General features: G+C 49.6%; 1 protein-coding gene across 10 annotated transcripts in view; it reads right to left on the bottom strand.

Annotated features, from left to right (window-relative positions):
* The window catches only part of epb41l4a (erythrocyte membrane protein band 4.1 like 4A), a 474,019-nt gene that overhangs the window by 60,170 nt on the left and 394,249 nt on the right, over positions 1-19,600 (bottom strand). For 8 of the 10 annotated variants that reach the window (XR_015078320.1, XM_085987237.1, XM_085987283.1 and 5 more), the window contains one exon: positions 9,181-9,261. The exons of the other annotated variants lie outside the window; for them this stretch is intronic. Coding sequence is in view for 7 of the 8 variants with exons in the window: in XM_085987237.1 (XP_085843363.1) it covers positions 9,181-9,261 (81 nt within the window). In the remaining variant the exon portion in view is untranslated. The remainder of the gene's footprint in view (positions 1-9,180; positions 9,262-19,600) is intronic. 10 annotated transcript variants of the gene reach the window in all.

Raw genomic sequence — 19,600 nt, 5'->3', positions numbered from 1 at the left:
CTCTCATTCTTTCAAATGCCACAACTTAGTGGTTTGGGAGACATTTTGCAGGTCAACTAATCTTGTGAGTGTTGAGTCTGAAATCCATCTGCTGTGTGACTTCCTTGTAAGACCCTCTGGCCACTTTGTTTGAGTGCACACAACCTCTATTCCTTGAATGAGATATATACCAGCGGTATGGGAACCATTTATATCCTCTCATCCTGGTTGTCAGATTCGGAGGAAAAGCAGCCGCAGCAGCACCACAACCAGGCACAGCAGCAGCACCAACAGCAGGAGTGCCAACTTTCTCCTCAGCCTCCTGATGCTGCACAGGGCAGAGGGCATCAGCGCAGGAGATACCCCCAACACAGGGTTTACAGGCAGAGGATGAGCTTCCTCAATATGAGTGAGCAGCAGTGCCAAAGGAGGCTGAGACTTCCATGAGATGTAGTTGCTGACATCTACGCAATGCTGCACCAACACCTGGAGCCCAGAGGAACGGGTGGACACTCCTTACCAGTGGCTGTCAAAGTCACCACCGCACTCAACTTTTTTGCTTCGGGCTCCTTCCAGGGATCATCTGCAGACATCAGTGGCATCTCTCAGTCTGCTGCAGATGCCTGCATCACGCAGGCCACCGATGCCCTCTTTACAAAGGCGCCCAATTACATCCACTTCTCCACGGATGAAGCAAGTGTAACCACGTGTGCAAATGTGACAGGCTTCTCATGGGTGCAGGGCGTTGTAGACTGCACACACGTGGCCATTAGGGCACCCCATCACAACCCAGCTGATTTTGTTAACCGCAAGGGCTTCCACTCCCTTCACATCCAGCTGGTGTGTAACCACAGGAACATCATCATGCATGCTTGTGCCAAGTACCCTGGCAGTTGCCATGACTCCTTCATCCTGCGGCAGTCTACTGTGCCTCAGCTCTTCAATCCGTCAACCCAACTTGGCTACTTGGCGACAAGGGCTATCCCCTGAAAAAGTGGCTCATGACATCGATGAGGAGGCCATCAAACGAGGCTGAGGAGCGGTACAATGTGAGCCACATTTCCACCAGAAGCATCATAGAGCAAACCATCGGCTCTCTCAAAATGCAATTCAGATGCATTGACAGATCTGGTGGAGCCCTGCAGTATGCACCAGCCACGGTGTCCAGAATCATTGTCGTCTGCTGTGCCCTGCACAGCATCGCATAGCAGCGTGGCTTAGCGCTCCCTGAGGAACAAGTGGCTCAGCGCAGAGCATCCTTGGAAGAAGAGGACGAGGAGGAGGAGGCGTGCCTTGCTGGTCCGGATGTGACCAATGCAGCAGCTCTCGAGCACATTGCTGGCCGTCATGCAAGGGATGCACTCATCCATGCCAGATTCGCGTAAGCTTACTCTTCAACCACAGGTGGCTGGCACATGGCTATGAATGAGTAAGCGACCTTCCTACAACCCCATACATCATCTCTGCAATAAACAGTTGTTTCCTATCACTTTCACCATCATCATTACAAAAGCAAGTTGCCCTGAGCCCTCAATGTGCAACTTCCATTTCCCAGAACACATAGGCCAGACCTTCAACTGTTTGCCATCACTTTTGTTTATGACATTCACAAAAGGATGACAATGCAAAATATTAAACAGAACCAAAGACAACAGAACAAAACATCCAAGTGACTCCACTTGTGACTATTTGTGCTTTATTTTCCTGTTACGCATGCTTCTTTGTGGTGCTTCCCCGGTGGCTTCACCAGATGTAGAGGCACCTTGCGGACTTTGATGCTGTGCCTACTTAGACGCCTTTGGCGGGTGTCCTCTGGATTTGGGAGCCCGAGAGGGCTCTGCAACAGTCTGCTCTTCCTGCAGCTGTGCAGGGGCTGAAATGGCCATCTCAGTTGGGTGTGCAATGTGGGTCTCTGAGCAAGGGCTCCACAGTGGCATGGTCGTGTGAGCACTTGAGAGGAGCCCACACTTCCTTGTTGCCTGCCACCAACATCCCTCTCATGGGTCAGCCGCACTTCAGTGCTAGCAAGTGGCTGGAGAGCACTTTGCTGCACATCAGGGGGGCCATGAGGATCCGTATCTGTACTGGCAGTCATCATAACAAGCATGCCCATAAAGCTCTGGTGTTTCTCCTCAATAGGTGCTCATCTCTCCTCGATAGCAGACAATCTATTTTGAGGAGTCACCATGTTTTCGTTAGTTTGGTGACTTATGTCCTCCATGGCAGTTGCCACCCTCTCCATGGCGGAACGTTCATGCACCATTGCCCCCACAAAGGCAGTGCTCATGTTAGAGATGGACTCCTCCATTCTCTGCACACTCACAGTTACCCTGGATGCAAACCCTGTCAGAGACTCCTGCGCTTGTTCCAGCACTGCTCTCTTTCTGGATGGCCCCAGAGGCACAAGGTCCACATGCAGCTGAGCAGAGCTAGGAGTGTCCTGCAACCTCCGACGAGGACTCTCCACTGCTGTCACTGTCTCCACCATCTGCTGATGCTCACTTGTGAGTTGTGATACACCCGGTGACAACAACACTATAACTCGCGATGGCCCCACCGAGGTGTGCGTCTCTGCGCTGGTGCTTGGTGCGTTGAGTCCTGGTGACGCTGCTCCCTCAGAGGCTGCAGGTTCCTCTGAGGAGTCGTCTGGCTCTTCCTCCTGGACAGTGAGGAGAGGGGCGCTCGATGGCATGAGTTAGACATCTGATTTTTAGGTAGCAGACACATCCTTTTGTGGAGATGATACAAAGCGAATCTCTATGAACATCATATGCCATTGCAATCAATCATGAAATCTAAATGAGAGGGATGAAACTCTATTCTGTCACCAGCTTCATCGCTCCGTCCCCCACTTCCAGCTCCTCACCACCTCCAACGATCTCGTGCGCAGCCTTCTCAGCACTTGTCAATATCGCCAGGGATGGTGCGCCTCCTCCTGCCTGTGCTCTCTCCCTCTTATTGTGGGCTATCTTTTCCTGCAAGGAGGGACAGAAGTGGAGTTTCATCGAGAGTGATGGAGTGACTATGAAGAATCCATAACATAGAAGGTTAGAGGGAGACGAGGATGGAGTGAGGTGCCAAGAGGAAGTTAGCTCCCTGTGCGTTGTTAGTTGTTGTCAATGCATAACAGTGAGAGCGAGTGTGAGGGGTGCATAGCAGGATGGTGAGGTAATTCAGTACAGAGAGAGAGAGGTAGATAGGTAAGGGTCCAAGGGAAGTAAGGGCAAGGTGGGATGTGGAGGAGCAGGCTTACAAAGCAGAGTGCTGGTGATGAGAAGAGAAGGGAAGCGGATTGAAGGCAAGTGTGATGTGATACTCACTTTTGATGATTGCAGAAGATCATTAAACCATTTCCAGCACTGGATCCAGGTGCGTGAACAAACGGACCTTACGCTGACCTCCTCAGCAATGTGCAGCCAGGCTGCCTTGGTTTGCTGAGGAGGCTTCCTCCGGCCATCGGGAGGGAACAGAATCTCCCTGCGCCCCCTTACTCCCTCCACAAGAGCTTGGAGGGAGTCCTCATTGAAACGTGGAGCAGCCTTTGGTTTGGAACAATTAAATTTGCGGCCAAAGAGTCTGCAAAGGGATACAGATAGGTTAAGTGAGTGGGCAAAAATTTGGCAGATGGAGTATATTGTGGGAAAATGTGAGGTTACCCACTTTGGTAGGAACAATAGAAAAACAAAATATTATTTAAATGGAGAAACTACAGAATGCTGCGGTACAGAAGGATCTGGGTGTCCTCGTAGATGAAACTCAAAAAGTTAGCTTGCAGGTACAGCAAGTAATTAGGAAGGCAAATGGAATGTTGGCCTTTATTGCAAAGGGGATGGAGTATAAAAGTAAGGAAGTCTTACTACAACTGTGCAGGGCATTGGTGAGACCACACCTGGAGTACTGCGTACAGTTTTGGTCTCCTTATTTAAGGAGGGATATACTTGTATTGGAGGCAGTTCAGAGAAGGTTCATGAGGTTGATTCCTGAGATGAAAGGGTTGTCTTATGAAGAAAGGTTGAGCAGGTTGGGCCAATACTCATTGGAGTTTAGAAGAATGAGAGATGATCTTAATGAAACATATAAGATTCTGATGGGGCTTGACAGGGTAGATGCTGAGAGGATGTTGCCCCTCATGGGGGAATCTAGAACTAGGGGGCATAGTTTCAGGATAAGGGGTCGCCCATTTAAGACGGAGATGAGGAGGAATTTCTTCTCTCAGAGGGTCGTGAATCTCTGGAATTCTCTACCCCAGAGAGCTGTGGAGGCTGGGTCAGTGAATATATTCAAGACGGAGACAGACAGATATTTGAACTACAGGGGAGTCAAGGATTATGGGAAACTGGCAGGAAAGTGGAGTTGAGGCCAAGATCAGATCAGCCGTGATCTTATTGAATGGCGGAGCAGGCTCGAGGGGCCGAATGGCCTACTCCTGCTCCTGCTCCTATTTCTTATGTTCTTATGTATCACAACACATATTTGGAGCTAAGAATCTTGTGGCATTTTGTTGTGTGGGGGAGAGGGAAAAAGGAGACATTACACGTGTTTCCTCCACGGAACATCACCTGTCGACAAAAAGCCTGAACTGCAGCTCAGGGACGTAAGGATCACATAAGTAAATTATAAATATTTTCTTTTACATAATTCTTGATGGGGAATTGGAATTTCTTTTCCCTGAAGGAAGTCATTTATCCTGGTGCCAAACTTTAAACCAAAAATTGCCGCTGTACCAAAGAAAGGCTAAAAAAATCACATCCACAAAATGCAGCTAAAAGATCTAGGCCTAGAAATTTAGTTGTTTGCGCCAGCCGCTAGCGCCTTAGGAGGAGGAGAAGTGGGGTGCTAAGCGGCTAGCGCCCGGGCGCAGCGCGATCTGCGCCTCTCGCGAACTTCAGTTAAGATTTAGCGGCGGCGCAAAACCTTTGTGCGCGCAGATCCTGATGTCATTTCATGGTGCAACGCCCTTTGTGCGCCCCGAACCGGAAATTCAGTGGCGCCGGCCTATTGTGCGCCTGGTGCCCCTAGCGACTGGTAGAGGGGAACGGTTCCCAGTTGCTGCGGGGCGCGGGGGGCGCTAATTAAAGGGGACTCCTCCTGCAGTATAAATGGCAGCCATTTTGCACCACTCCTTCTTTGTGAGAGATGGATCTTTGGAGAGAGACAAAGGTAGAGAGCTTTCTGGTTTGGCTCAACACTCGCACAGGTACTTGTGGCTTCAGGCCACGGCTTTGCACTTGTCTTTAACTTCAGTGTCATAGCATTGATTGGAAACATATAATGGGGGCTGCAATGGGTGGAAACGTTGGGCTTCTCCATTGCATTCAAAGGGCTCAGAGACGCCGTCAGAGAGTGCCAGTCATGGCCAGACGGAGAAGGGGCAACAGGCGTTGGCAAAGGAGGCCTTACCCACCCAGGGTATACCGCCAGCAGTTCTCATATCTGAACATGTCTGAGGAGCAGTGTGTTTGGAGGCTGCGATTCAGAATGGCGGTGGTCACCGAGACCTGCCACCTGCTTCGCGGAGATCTGCAGCCACAGCTGAGGAGCAGGACGTCTCTGTCGGTGGCAGTGAAGGTGACGGTGGCTCTCAACTTCTATGCCACCGGCTCCTTCCAATCTGCTACTGGGGACATTTCCAACATCTCCCAGTTTGCGGTACATTGCTGCATCCGCCAGGTGACCAATGCCCTTTTCAGAAGGAGACGTCAGTTCATCTCCTTCCCCATGACCGTTGACAAGCAGCAAGAGCGTGCAATGGGCTTTGCAGCATTAGCGGGCTTCCCCATGGTGCAGGGCGCCATTGACTGCACGCATGTGGCTTTGCGGGCACCTCTAGAGAATGCCGAGGATTACCGCAACCGGAAGGGCTACCATTCGCTCAACGTGCAGTTGGTGTGTGACCACAGGCAGCTCACCCTAGCTGTCAATGCCCGCTTTCCAGGCAGCAGCCACGATGCCTTCATCCTGCGCCAGACATGTTCGAGGCCCAGCCTCACCCACGAGGATGGCTTCTCGGGGACAAAGGCTATCCTTTGTGCACCTGGCTGATGACCCCGCTCCGTGCGCCCAGCACCCCTGCTGAAGAGGGATACAATGACAGCCATCAAGCAACCAGGAACATCATTGAGCAAACAATCGGCGTGCTGAAACAACGGTTCCGCTGTCTGGATCGTTCCGGGGGAGCCCTACAGTACTCGCCTGAGCGAGTCTCCCATTTCGTTGTCGTGTGCTGCATGCTGCACAACCTGGCTATCCGCAGGACTCAGCCACTGCCAGCAGACATTGGAGGACCACCAGAGGAGGAGGAGGAGGAGGAGGACCAGCACAGGAGGGAGGCAGAAAGTGCAAGGACCGCCCGTCGGCGGCTTATTGCAAGTCGGTTCTAGGCCTCCTCTCAGGGAATGGCTTGTGCCAATGGCAGAAGATGAATGTAGTCGCTCCACAAGCCCTCAGCCGAGCAGGGCAACCAGGACTTCCAAAAGAAAGCATGGACAGTGCGATTTAAGAATTTTTTTTACTGTGATACCTCTGTGCCCTTCCCACATGACAAACTAATGGAGAGAAACCCCCCCAAAAACACAAATACACCAGTCTCGGCCTTTACAAGTAAAACAAATATACCAGTCTCGGCCTTTACAAGTAAAACAAATGTACCAGTCTCGGCCTTTAAATATGAAACAAATACACCAGTCTCGGCCTTTATATATGAAACAAATATACCAGTCTCGGCCTTTAAATATGAAACAAATACACCAGTCTCGGCTTTTATAAGTAAAACAAAACATTTGGCCACACCTTCTACTTTTTCCCCTGCGAGGGTGATCCGTTTCGCTTCCGTGACTGGCCCCTACCCGCCCTGCAGCTCCTCCTCAATGGGACCCCAGTGGCTGCAGCAAGGCTGGGGGAAGGCTGCTGAGGGTCAGATGATGAGACGGCAGATGCCCTTGGGGGTCGGCCTGGACCAGCTCTGGGCCTGGAGGGGCCGGCTGCTGACTGCTCCAACTCTGCTTGGGCGGCAGCAGTCTGTCCAACAGCTGGTGGCAGCTGCAATGGAGGAGTGACAGTGTTGGCTGCAGGAATGCTGCCAGCCTGACAGATCACAGGCACTCCCTGGTCGGCTGATACATTGGCACGCGCACGGGCCAGCACTGCAGCATGCGCAGCAATCTGCTGAGGCACAGACTGCTGGGCTGCTGCGGCACAGCGAGTGCCCCGGCGATGCCTGGCCGATCCAGCGAGTGTGGCAGCAGTTAGTGCCCGTGTGGCCCTGGTCTGTGTCTGCATGACAGCAGCCAGTGAATGCACGGCACGACTGAGCACTTGGCTAGAAGCCGCCTGTGAAGCAACGAAGTCATGCTGACTCCTAGCCTGTGCTGCCGCGATGTCCTGCAGACTCCTGGCCTGTGCTGCACTGAATTGTTGCAGACTCCTGGCCTGTGCTGCACTGAATTGTTGCAGACTCCTTGCCAGTGACGCTATGGAGTCAGGCATCCTTGCCACTGCAGCCATGAGCTCAGTGTGCCTGCGCTCAGCCTGGGCGCCCATTTCCGCTAGGAGCCGCACCTCCTCTGCGCTCACCGTAGCAGGACTGGAGGCCGCACTCACCCTCCGGGGAGGAGGCCGCAGAGCTTCCCCACCCCTCCCGCGTTGCTGCAGCCCGCTGGTCCCCGGAGCTTCACTATCCTCCGACCCTTCCCCCCTGTTCCCCTCCAGGGAAGACGTGTCACCATCATGGCCATGGGCTGCCTCGGCTGAGGGTGTCCCTGATGGGCTGGCTTCCTCTTCCTCCTCCTCTATGTCTGACTCAGACACAGTGCCAGCTTGAGGGGCCGCCTCCTCACCTGGCGAGTCATCATCTGAAAGCAGGGAGGCACAAGAGTTGCTTTAGAGTGAGGACAGGGCGGCAGCGAGGGAGGCATGAGTGCTGCTGTGCACTGCATTGGTTCGATAGTGTCAAAGGATGCTGGTGTGAGGCGCAAGTGGAAAGGGAGAGGTCAAAAAGGTGAGGACCTTACCATTGGTGCCCAGAACAGGGTCAGCATCTCCAGTGGCGACGGGGCCACTCAGCCGGCCTGCCATGATCCGCTCCACTCGCTGCTCGAGGTCGCTCAGCTGTTTCAGGTCAGGATGGCCTCCCCCGGTCTGTCGCTGCTGTCTTCTGTTATGCGCCAGCTTGGCCTGCAAGAGAAAGGACCGCCTCTAAGTACAGTATCTTGCCCGCACTGCCTCCCATGTTCGATTAGCCCTGACAGTGTCAAGCCCTGATCTTGCCTGCACTGCCTCCCATGGTCAAATAGCCCTGACAGTGTCTAAAGTCCTGATTGCGCAAGTGCTTTTCATGACAGTCCCATAGCTGCTGGATGAGGGCTGGCCATTAGGGCTTTCAGACCTGTTTGGCCATAAGGTGAGGTGCACATGCAGGGATGAGGAGGATACTGGAAAGGGTACTCACCCTGACAACCCGAGTGAGGTCGTTGAATTTTTTCCGGCACTGGGTTGGTGTCCTGCCAATCACGCTGTTGGACGTGACCCTGTTTGCCACATCCCTCCATGCTTTCCGATATTCGGCGGGCAGCGGCCTCTTGCCACCCTCAGGGAAGAGGATATGGCGCCTGCAGTCCACTGCGCCAACCAGCAGCCTCAGGTCACCCTCACGAAGCGCTGCGCTCTCTCCCTGGCCTTCTCCATTCTCCTGGGCGTGGAGCTGTTCCAGAAGCAGTGTTCAGGCCTTGCCTTAGGGCTGCAGTGTGCAGGGCGTGGCAGCCAAGCAATTCCACCCTCCCCCTTTAAGTGCTGACCGGCGCCTGACTGTCTGCCCTCAATGAACACCTCGCCGCACCTGCGCTGCGCCCGCCTTCGGTGTTTGCGCCCCGGATCGCCGGCTTAGCGCCTAATGATAGTCGTGCATCGCCTGCTTTAGCGCAGCAGCAACCTCTTGGGGCGATGCAACTGAATATCGGCGAAGGTGGCGCTAAGTTGCGCCGGGCGCAAAAGTTAGCGAACGCCATGCTGTAGCGCCCCAAACGTGGCTGTACTGAATTTCTAGGCCCTAATTTGTTAGAAGTATAGCTTGCAGCATCATTCTGGTGAATTGGTGGCTAGTTAAGAGAATGACTAGTAATTTCAGTACTTGCTAGACTAGGGTGATGAAGGTTTGCTGTGAGGGGAAAAAGTTATGATTTGGAAAGTTAGTCAATGTCTTCCTACCTTTGGGGACCATTTTCTTCCCATGGTGCACTGGTTCTGTTCTGCGTGTCTGGACTACCATTCAGTTTGGTTACCTTAGAGCTAAGAAGAAGGTAAGAAAGCTCAACTGTCAGGACAATTAAACTCCTACAGTGATAGCTACATAGTAAATACAGCAGTGCCCCTCACAGGACCTCAACCTGACATACCATGTGCTCTACTACAACATATGATGTGTTTGAATAAAAATCAAAATAATGCAAATGTACAGATGCTGATTGATCTTGTGTATTTCCAGCTTTTTTTGTTTGTTGCATGGTGTGTATGATTCTTACATCAATAGAGGATATGAAAAATATCCTCAATGCAGCATATCCCTCACTTTAACATGGTCCCCAATTATACTGTTTGCAAAGAATCTGTTACTCACATCTGTTTCTGAATGAGGATTAATACATTCATGCAGTTGCAGTACCAGTGTCTTGGCCAATATTAATCCTTCATATACCAACACCACTAAAGCAGATTATCTGGTTATTATCATATTGCTGTTTGTGGGAGCTTGCTGTGAGCAATTTGGCTGGCGTGTTTCCTACATTACAACAGTGATACACTTCAAAAGAACTTTATTGGCTGTAAAATGCTTTGGGGCGTCCTGAGGTTATGAAAGGCGCTATAAAAATGCAAGTTATTTCTTTCTTTCTTTACTTTTAATAGAAATCAGAGATCAAACATTTTCCTGTTCTCCTGGCTGGCCTCCCATCTTCCACCCTCCGTAAACTTGAGCTCATCTAAAACTCGACTGCCCGTGTCCTAACTCACACCAAGTCCCGTTCACCCATCACCCCTGTGCTCACTGCCCCGTGTCCTAACTCGCACCAAGTCCCGTTCACCCATCACCCCTGTGCTCACTGCCCGTGTCCTAACTCGCACCAAGTCCCGTTCACCCATCACCCCTGTGCTCACTGCCCCGTGTCCTAACTCACACCAAGTCCCGTTCACCCATCACCCCCTGTGCTCACTGCCCCGTGTCCTAACTCACACCCAGTCCCGTTCACCCATCACCCCCTGTGCTCACTGCCCCGTGTCCTAACTCACACCAAGTCCCGTTCACCCATCACCCCTGTGCTCACTGCCCCGTGTCCTAACTCACACCAAGTCCCGTTCACCCATCACCCCCTGTGCTCACTGCCCCGTGTCCTAACTCACACCCAGTCCCGTTCACCCATCACCCCCTGTGCTCACTGCCCCGTGTCCTAACTCACACCAAGTCCCGTTCACCCATCACCCCCTGTGCTCACTGCCCCGTGTCCTAACTCACACCCAGTCCCGTTCACCCATCACCCCCTGTGCTCACTGCCCCGTGTCCTAACTCACACCAAGTCCCGTTCACCCATCACCCCCTGTGCTCACTGCCCCGTGTCCTAACTCACACCCAGTCCCGTTCACCCATCACCCCCTGTGCTCACTGCCCCGTGTCCTAACTCGCACCAAGTCCCGTTCACCCATCACCCCTGTGCTCACTGCCCCGTGTCCTAACTCACACCAAGTCCCGTTCACCCATCACCCCTGTGCTCACTGCCCGTGTCCTAACTCGCACCAAGTCCCGTTCACCCATCACCCCTGTGCTCACTGCCCCATGTCCTAACTCACACCAAGTCCCGTTCACCCATCACCCCTGTGCTCACTGCCCGTGTCCTAACTCACACCAAGTCCCGTTCACCCATCACCCCCGTGCTCGCCGACCTACATTGGCTCCCGGTCTGGCAACACTTCAAATTTAAAATTCTTATCCTTGTGTTCAAATCCCTCCATGGCCTCACCCCTCCCCATCTCTGTAATCTCCTTCAGCCCTACAACCCTCCGAGGTCTCTGCGCTCCTCCAATTCTGGCCTCTTGCGCATCCCCAATTTTAATCGCTCCACCACTGGCGGCTATGCTTTCAGCTGCCTAGGCCCCAAGCTCTGGAATTTCCTCCCTAAACCTCTCTACATCTCTTTCCTCCTTTAAGATGCTCCATAAAACCTACCTGCCCTAATATCTTATGTGGCTCGGTGTCAAATTTTGTTTGATAACGCTCCTGTGGAATGCCTTGGGATGTTTTACAATGTTAAAGGTGCTATAGTAATGCAAGTTGTTGTTGTTGTTTGAGCTTTATTCCAATGTGACGCTATTCTGTCTTAAAAGAGGAAGCTAGAGTCAAAGATAAGCAACAGCCCAGAGCAACTCTTTAGTTTTAGGCTCTTTAATGAAAATTTAGTATCAAAATTCTCTCAGTGTAAAGGTCGTCTCCATGGAACTCTATTTGCTTTGTTTTACAGTTGAGTGGATGAGCTACAGTGAGGTAGGGCAAGGAAAATATCTTGTACATCTGCGAAACGCTAATTTTTGTTTAATTCTTTATCGAGTATAATTGAAAATAAAGGGTCTATTAAATTGGACTTTGTGCCACGTTCCTTCCTTTTGTGTATCAGTGCTGCTTTCAACAGAGGTGGTCTAATAGTCTGTATATTAAATCATAGGCCAATAGGAGCTTGGGGCATAACAGCACAAAACTACACAGTCAATCAGAAAAAGAAGTACTTATAGGATAACACACAGGCCAGGAAGCAGTGATCAATGGTTTTATCAATGTCCTCTGAACCCCATCCTTACTAAATACTCCAACCAGTGTCATTATTCAGAATATATACAGATGGGACGCATGGCACTGGATTTATATTGTTTTACTGGGATTGTTCAGTTTATATTTGAAATAAAGAATAGATTTGCCTTTCTAATCTAGGCTTCATTAACTTTAAAAACCCAGTAGCACATCTTTCAACACCAGTCTCCAACAATGACTAGAGAGAACTGAATTTAAGATGGCCACCACAAATCACCTGACATCCACTACCAATGAGTTTACAACATATATCTCAAGGTAGAAACAAACAACCAATTACAATACTTCTTACTAATACAGAGAACAACCACCCCATTCACCAATCACAGTACTTCTTATTAAACATAGGAAATAATCACCACATTCACCCCTCCTTTTAAAACATGTTCCAACCTAAATAACCTTTACAATTTATAATTAATTTATTTACAACTAAAACACAAATATAATATTTCAACAACTTTAAAACATTACTATCAATTTAAAAGTCCATTTTCAATCGGTCGACCGGATATCTTGTTCGTGTCGACCTTCTTAACCTTGGTGAAATTCCTTGCCCTCCCACACCCGGAAGCACCGAAGTATCTTCTGCAGACAGGCTATCCATATCCCGATTATCAACGGTTTCCGGATTGGAAATCCCATCAGGAAGTAAACTAGGACGGTCATGAACATCCATCAAAGGCTGACTAATAGAAGTATAATTATCTGCAATAGGATTGGAAACATTCGTAGTATCTATAACAACATCCACATTATCTGAATCATGACTATTATTAGTATCCTCGGAAGAGGGCTGGCCACCACAAGGAGCCAAGTCTTTAATTGAAACAGTACTTTCTTTCCCATCTTGGAATCGAATATGAGCATATTGGGAATTTGCCTCCAACAGCTCCACCTCCTCCACTAAAGGATCATATTTTGACAATCTAACATGGCGTCGAAGCAACACAGGTCCCTGCATAGTAAGCCATGAAGGTACCGAATATCCCGTAGTAGATCTCCGCGGGTAATTAAAGAGCCTTTCATGGGGGGTCACATTAGTAGCCGTTGAAAGCAATGATCTAATGGAATGCAGGGCATCAGGCAGTACCATTTCCCACTGTGTATTCTTAAGATTCCGGGATGTCAAAGCCAACATAACTGCCTTCCAGATCACCCCATTGTATCGTTCGCACTGTCCATTACCCTGGGGGTTATACGGGGTAGTTCTACTAGTAGAAATTCCCCGACTCTGAAGGTATTCCTTCAACTGGGAAGACATAAAAGAACTTCCTTGATCCGAATGGATATACGCAGGCATCCCAAAGATGACAAAAAGTTGAGTCAGACATTTGATAACTGTAGCAGCTGATACATCTGCGCAAGGAAAAGCAAAAGGAAACCCTGAAAACTCATCCACAACAGTAAATATGTATCGATTTTGAGTCGTTGAAGGAAGAGGCCCCTTAAAATCAACGCTCAAACGTTCAAAAGGAGAAGTAGCCTTTATAAGATGAGCTCGTTGAGGCTTAAAGAAATTCGGTTTACACCGAGCACAGATAGAACATGATGAAGTCATCCGCTTGACGTCTTCAACTGAAAAGGGCAACTTCTTACTGCGTACGAAGTGTATCATCCTCGTAACCCCAGGATGACATAAAGCATTGTGAAGATTAATAAGCGTATCTCCGTGAATCACAGAACAATAAGCCCTCGACAGTGCATCAGCAGCAACATTATCCTTCCCCGGACGATAAACTATATCAAAATGGTAACATGCCAACTCAATCCTCCACCTCATTATTTTATCATTTTTGATCTTTCCAAAATGTTTAACATCAAACATAAAGGACACAGATTTTTGATCGGTTACCAACGTGAAATGTCGCCCCGATAAATAATGTCTCCATTTACGCAGTGCTTCTACTATTGCATATGCCTCTTTCTCTATTGAAGAATGCCTTTTTTCACTATTGTTCAAAGTACGTGAGAAAAAGGCCACAGGTCTTCCATTTTGGTTCAGAGTAGCCCCAATTGCAAAATCAGAAGCATCCGTCTCAATCACAAAGGGAACCTGCTCATCAATAGAATGCACAACTGCTCCTAGGATATCCTTATAATTCTAAATTTTTGAATCCCTTCCCACACTCAGAGCAGGTGAACGGCCTCTCCCCGGTGTGAATGCGCTTGTGTTTCGATAGGCCAGAGGGTTGGCTGAAGCCTCGTCCACACACAGAACACGTGTACGGTTTCTCCCCGCTGTGAACAGTGCTTTTTTGCTTCCATGTTCAGAGGCCGGTGATATTCAGATCCGATGAGTCGAGTGCCTCTGTCAGATCTTGACGTGATGTTTGGTTTGAGTTTCCTGTCTGCAAATCCTCCCCTTCCAGTGCCCTCGATTTAAATTGATTCCCAAACACTTTACTTTATCCGTCCGCTGATTCCGCCTCTTCCCCGGGCCCGGCTTTCCGTCTGCTCGCTGGAGGCCTCGCGCAGCCGCCCTAGCAGCCTGGTTTTTGTGGTGGGGCCGAATAAAATATTTATATAGATGAGGCCCAAAAATCCTCAGGCCCAACTGTGGATCAAAGGAAGTGAGGCACTATACTTTTGGTTACCATGTTTTATCAAATCTAAAACTAGACAGAGACAGAAAGAGAATAGGATCATTGCTTGACTTGTGATGCTTTGTTTTGCCAATAATGAAAAAAAATTGAAAGATACAAATGCTTCCACATCGTAAAGCACAAAGAAAAAACAGACTCTTAGGGCCCGATTTTGTGGATTGTGTGGGAAATGGTTGGATTCCCCGAATGTGGGGTTCTGACACACAAAAAAATGGGTCAGCCAGCTGCATGCAATTTTCCCTCAAGTGGCCAATTAATTTCCAGCATGTGGGCAGCCTTGCTAATTGTCCATTTCCAGTCAGGAAGCCCCACAGTATGATGTCATCATTCGTGGTGCTTTCAAGGTCCACAGCAAGCATTGCTTCCTCTGTTGGCTTCCAAACAAACCATACAGAATGGCAGAGGAGCCTGCAGCAGCTGTGGCCAGTGCCAGACCCCGAGCTGCCTCCAAATTCGACGAAGCTTCACTGCAGGCATTATTGGATGGGGTTAGGGCCCACAGGGAGGTTCTCTTCCCTAGGTCAGGCAGGAAGAGGCCTCCCGCTGAGGCCAAGGCTGCATGGATGCAGGTGTCAGCAGATGTCAACTTGAATGTGCATGTAACCTTGGCATTACATCTCTAACTCCTTCCTCTACTCCCCCACAGGACCATCCAGAGCCCCCGTCCCCACTGTGGAGGAGGAAGAGGCTGTGCAGCCAGACTCCTCAGAGGAAGCTCCAACCTCTGAGGACGCAGCGTCAGCAGAAGTATGCGCACCCAGCACCAGCGCAGACACTCACACTTCGGGGGGACCTTCGGGACATAGAGTAGTGTTGTCACCTGGTGTTTCACAGCTCACAAGTGAGCCTCAGCAGGTTCTGGAGACAGGGACAGCAGTGGAGAGTCCTCGTCAGAGGGTGCAGGACTCTGCCAGCTCAGCTCAGCTGCGCTGCATGTCGACCCTCTGCCTCTGGGTCCATCCGCAAGAGAAGAGGTGATGGATCTCCATGCACAGATGCAGGAGTCTCTGGCAGGTTTTGTCTCCAGGGTCGCTGCGAGTGCGGAGCGAATGGAGGAGTCCATAGCGAACATGAGCAGAGCCTTTGTGGAGTCATTGGCGCAGGAACGCATCACCATGGAAAGGTTGGCAACTTCCATGGAGGAGATAACTCGCCAGGGTACGGAAAACATGGTGAGTGCTCATAAGAGAATGACATCTCTTGAGGAGCGTTGGCCATCTATTGAACAGAGAAACCAGACCTTCATGGAAGTCCTTCTGAGTAGGACTGCCAGTGCAGATACGGGTCCCCATGGCCCCCTAAAGCACAGCAAGGTGCTCTCAAGCCACTTCCAAGCGCTGACCCCTTCTGGTCTGTGCAGCTTCAGGTGAGTGAGCAGCAGCCTGGTGCTCATCCTGCTGTTCCTGGTTGTGCTGCTGCCGCCTCTGCTGCTGGAGATCCTCTAATGGCAAGAAGGGAAGGAAGAAAAGGTGTCCCATGCTTCTGGTAGATGCCGCCGCTGAGGAAGCGCTGAGTGAGGGTGGCGAGAGGGGCTTCCCAGGAGATCACATTGGAGAAGTGTGTGAGGCTCCAACCTTCCACAGCTGTGCCTAAGCCTTGAAGAAGTAGCCCCAAGCCTGCAACAACAAGGTCCTTCAACATACAAATGCTGTCCCTTTAAATTGCAGCTTTCCCGAATGACCTGCAGCTGAGAGCAAGCAAGCTGGCAAGCTTCACGCCAGGTTTCATCAGCGGGGTTCCCCGCAGGCGTGTTTAGCGTGGGGAACCCCTGAAAATCGCAAGGGCACCCTAAAATGGCATTAAACATGCCAATAATTGCTGATTAGGGTCCCGATGGCCAGTCCCGCCAGCGGCGGGCGGGACTGAATCGGCTCGCGGAGAAACGGTGGTCTGAAAGTCGGACGGGGCGGGGAATCAGGCGGTGGGGGGGGTTGCGACCCCCTATTTCGGCGATTTTCGGCCCCCGCCCGCCTGAAAAGCCGCCCAACGGCTGGCAGAAAATCGGGGCCTACTTTAAAAATCAGATTTCTGGCGTTCACATTTTAGAAATTTCTGGACAGCCCAGTCAAGAAAAACTGATTCTCATGACCAAAATCCAACTGCTGGCAACTTTAATTGCACCAACATTAATCAAAAAATTATTTTTCTATTTCTAGTGTAACACCAATATGATTGTGTCCTGCAGTGCAACAAAAGCAAGTATGAGTCACACATAGGAACAGGAGCCACCTCTTCACACTGTCTCAATGAACCAGCTCTGCTACTTTTTCCAGCCATATGCCTAGAAATTCAATTGTACCGAATACACACTTGAAGTCAGCGCTGCGCACACTGCACGCGCCCATTCATGTGGTTGCAGGGACCATGTGATATTGGTGCACCTACCTCGTTATCATTAAACAGGCGTGCAGCCAACGCTACCATTGCTTATTAGCTGCACTCCTGATTGGTGGGGGGAGGGAGGGTGAAATCGTTCATCTCTGATGCTATTTAAAGGCAGCCTGCAACTCCTAAAGTGGCTGCAGGCAGCAGGAAACACTTGATAAGGGTCCCCAGATTTTCAGACGCAACATTGGAAGCCCTTGTCAAGGAGGTTGGCAGGAGCAAGACGCTGTTCCCTACAAGGGGGCAGAAGATCCTCCAGGCATGTTTGGCGGAGACAGTGGGAAGAGGTGAATGCCAGGAGTATGCTCCAAGGACATGGATGAAGTGTTGCAAGAAGGTTAATAACCTTCTAATCTCTCCCCCAAAAAGCTGTTGAAGCTAGGTTAATTGAAAATGTCAAGACTGAGATTGATGTATTTTTGTTAAGTAAGGGTATTAAGGGTTATGGAACCAAGGCAGGTAGATGGAGTTAAGATACAGATCAGCCATGATCTAATTGATTGGCAGAACAGGTTTGAGGGGCTGAATGGCCTCCTCCTGTTCCTATGTAACCTCAGCAGGGTTCTTAAGGTAACACTCTTAACCCTCACCTGAACTACTCTCTCCTCACACCTGCACCACCTGTAGCCTTACGACTCACAACCCTTCCCTCATCCACTTCCCTTTACTCTCCTACAATTACTGCACCACACTTCACGCCACCTCCTTCGACTCCTACAGCCATTCTATGCAGCTCCTGCTCTCATTATCTCACTTCCCCACACCTCATACATGTGTTAACTCTTACACAACCACACTATTCGACCGTGACATGCATATTCTCAAAACATCTCAGAAGGCTACCACGAACACCCTCCCTTCTTTCTTGCAGGAGAAGCTGGCAACAATATACATCAGCAGGTAAGCCGAGGCTATATGTGTGATGAAATATTCCATTCATCACTCATCAGTATTTCTCTGCCTGTGACTGTGGTTGGTTTCAGTTTCATTTCCATTGTATTGTACTGTGTGTAGGGCTCCGCCCATACCTGGCTCCTATGTAAGCTGGCCCAGCCTGCAGCACATCCAGTACGGCAGACCTCTGGATGGAAGATACATTCTCCTCTGTGTGTTACCTTCTAAGTCAATAAAAGCCTTGTTTTGTTTCGCTAACATCGAGTCTCGGATTTATTGAGGCACATCAATATGTACATCCTGAAGTAGTAAGTACTGGACATTGTGGATGTGGGGTGAGTCATGACCATTGCAACTGGACAGACTGAAGGAGATGTCTTTTACATCTTAGCCTTATTTTCCCTTCTCACTTCTATATCACCCTGCACACTCTGTATGACAAAGTGCAGGTGCTTTCAACAGCCATTCGTCTCTCTCTGCTAAATGCTAATCCTTGTCCATCTCCAGGTCCTATTCAGGTGCAGAAAGCGTAGAAGGCCTTAACACAGCACAGGGAGAGGAAGGCAGCACCCAGCAAGATGTACTGTCACTCAAACTTATCTCTACAAGCATCAGCTCAGAGATTGGCTACACTCATATTTAGAGGGTAGGCTAGAGAGAAAGTCACAGGGTGAGTAACCAAGTACAAGTACGCACTAGGGGGAAAGGAATAGGACAGTGCAGAAGCCAGCAGCCAGGAGGGCAACCTCGCACCCTAGCCCTGCTGCAGAGGCCTCAGGGGTCCCAAGTACAGAAGATGGCTGATGATTATACACCATGAACTGCTGAGTGTACTGGGATGCCTACCAGTGAGCATGAGCACAATGGCACAGAGCATGGAAGAGTCCAGCTCCAACTTGCATCAGGCCTTCGCACAGGGCAATGAGAGCATACAGGCAATTTTGGAACAGGTGGGTAGTGTTGAAAGGGGTTGCCGCAGCATCAAATGATTCCTGCACTCTGGTCTCCCGCAAAGCAGTAAGGGTTGGCGATTTGCTGCATCAGAGACATGAAGGAACGACCATTTGAACCGAACATCATTTTATTCTGTTAAAAACTATACAGCGTAGATTGCTTTATATTATTTGTGTTTTTCTCAATTCTCACTGTTTCTATCTTGTTAACCAGTCCAAAATAATCCTCAGTTCCAGGTAACGACTGTGTGAAGTTTTGCATGGTTGCAATTGCCTTTCTGAACTCATCCAGTGAAGGGTTAACCGATTCTATACCTTCCACTTCCTCGTTACCAGAAGTTTCCTCATGCTTTCCCTGACTCAATGTCATTGATTTATTTAATGGTCTAGATCATCGTTAATTTGAAGTTTTGTTTTCAGAGACAAAGACGATCTCTTACTCGCAACCTTCACGCACGTTACCTGGCTGTAGTTGCCTCATGCCAATTTCCTCGTTGAAGTTTCCTCCTCACGTCCGTTGCCTCGTTGCAGTTTGTGGGCCGTCTTATCATGCAACAAATGCATATGTTTTGCGGGATTTGCACTACGTTATCTTTCAATTAGCCTCAACTTGAGTTTCATCATTGTATCCTGCTTAAGTGCTCGTTGTAGTAGGGCTAATTTCCATTAAAAAACTGGCTCTTGCCGCTGGGGTTTCAAAATTTGCAGATGACACAAAAAATAGGGAATGCAGTTAACTATGACTTCAGGGGGAAATAGCATTAAGTTTTAACTGCCCAGTCTATTAATCTAAGAATTGTGATGTGATGCATTTTGTGAGGAAGAATAAAGATAGAAACTATACCCAATATGGTAAAATTCTAAAAAAGTAAAGAACCAGAGAGGCTTTAGGTTTCAAAAACAAAAATCTTTAAAAGTAAGAAAATAAATTGATAAAG

Source organism: Somniosus microcephalus, chromosome 1 (assembly GCF_052327205.1).
Source record: "Somniosus microcephalus isolate GS21.2 chromosome 1, FLI_Smic_1.0, whole genome shotgun sequence".
In the NCBI taxonomy this organism is placed as follows: Eukaryota; Metazoa; Chordata; class Chondrichthyes; order Squaliformes; family Somniosidae; genus Somniosus; species Somniosus microcephalus.
The sequence above is the reverse complement of the archived record's forward strand: the minus strand, read 5'-3'. Positions and strand labels throughout refer to the sequence as shown.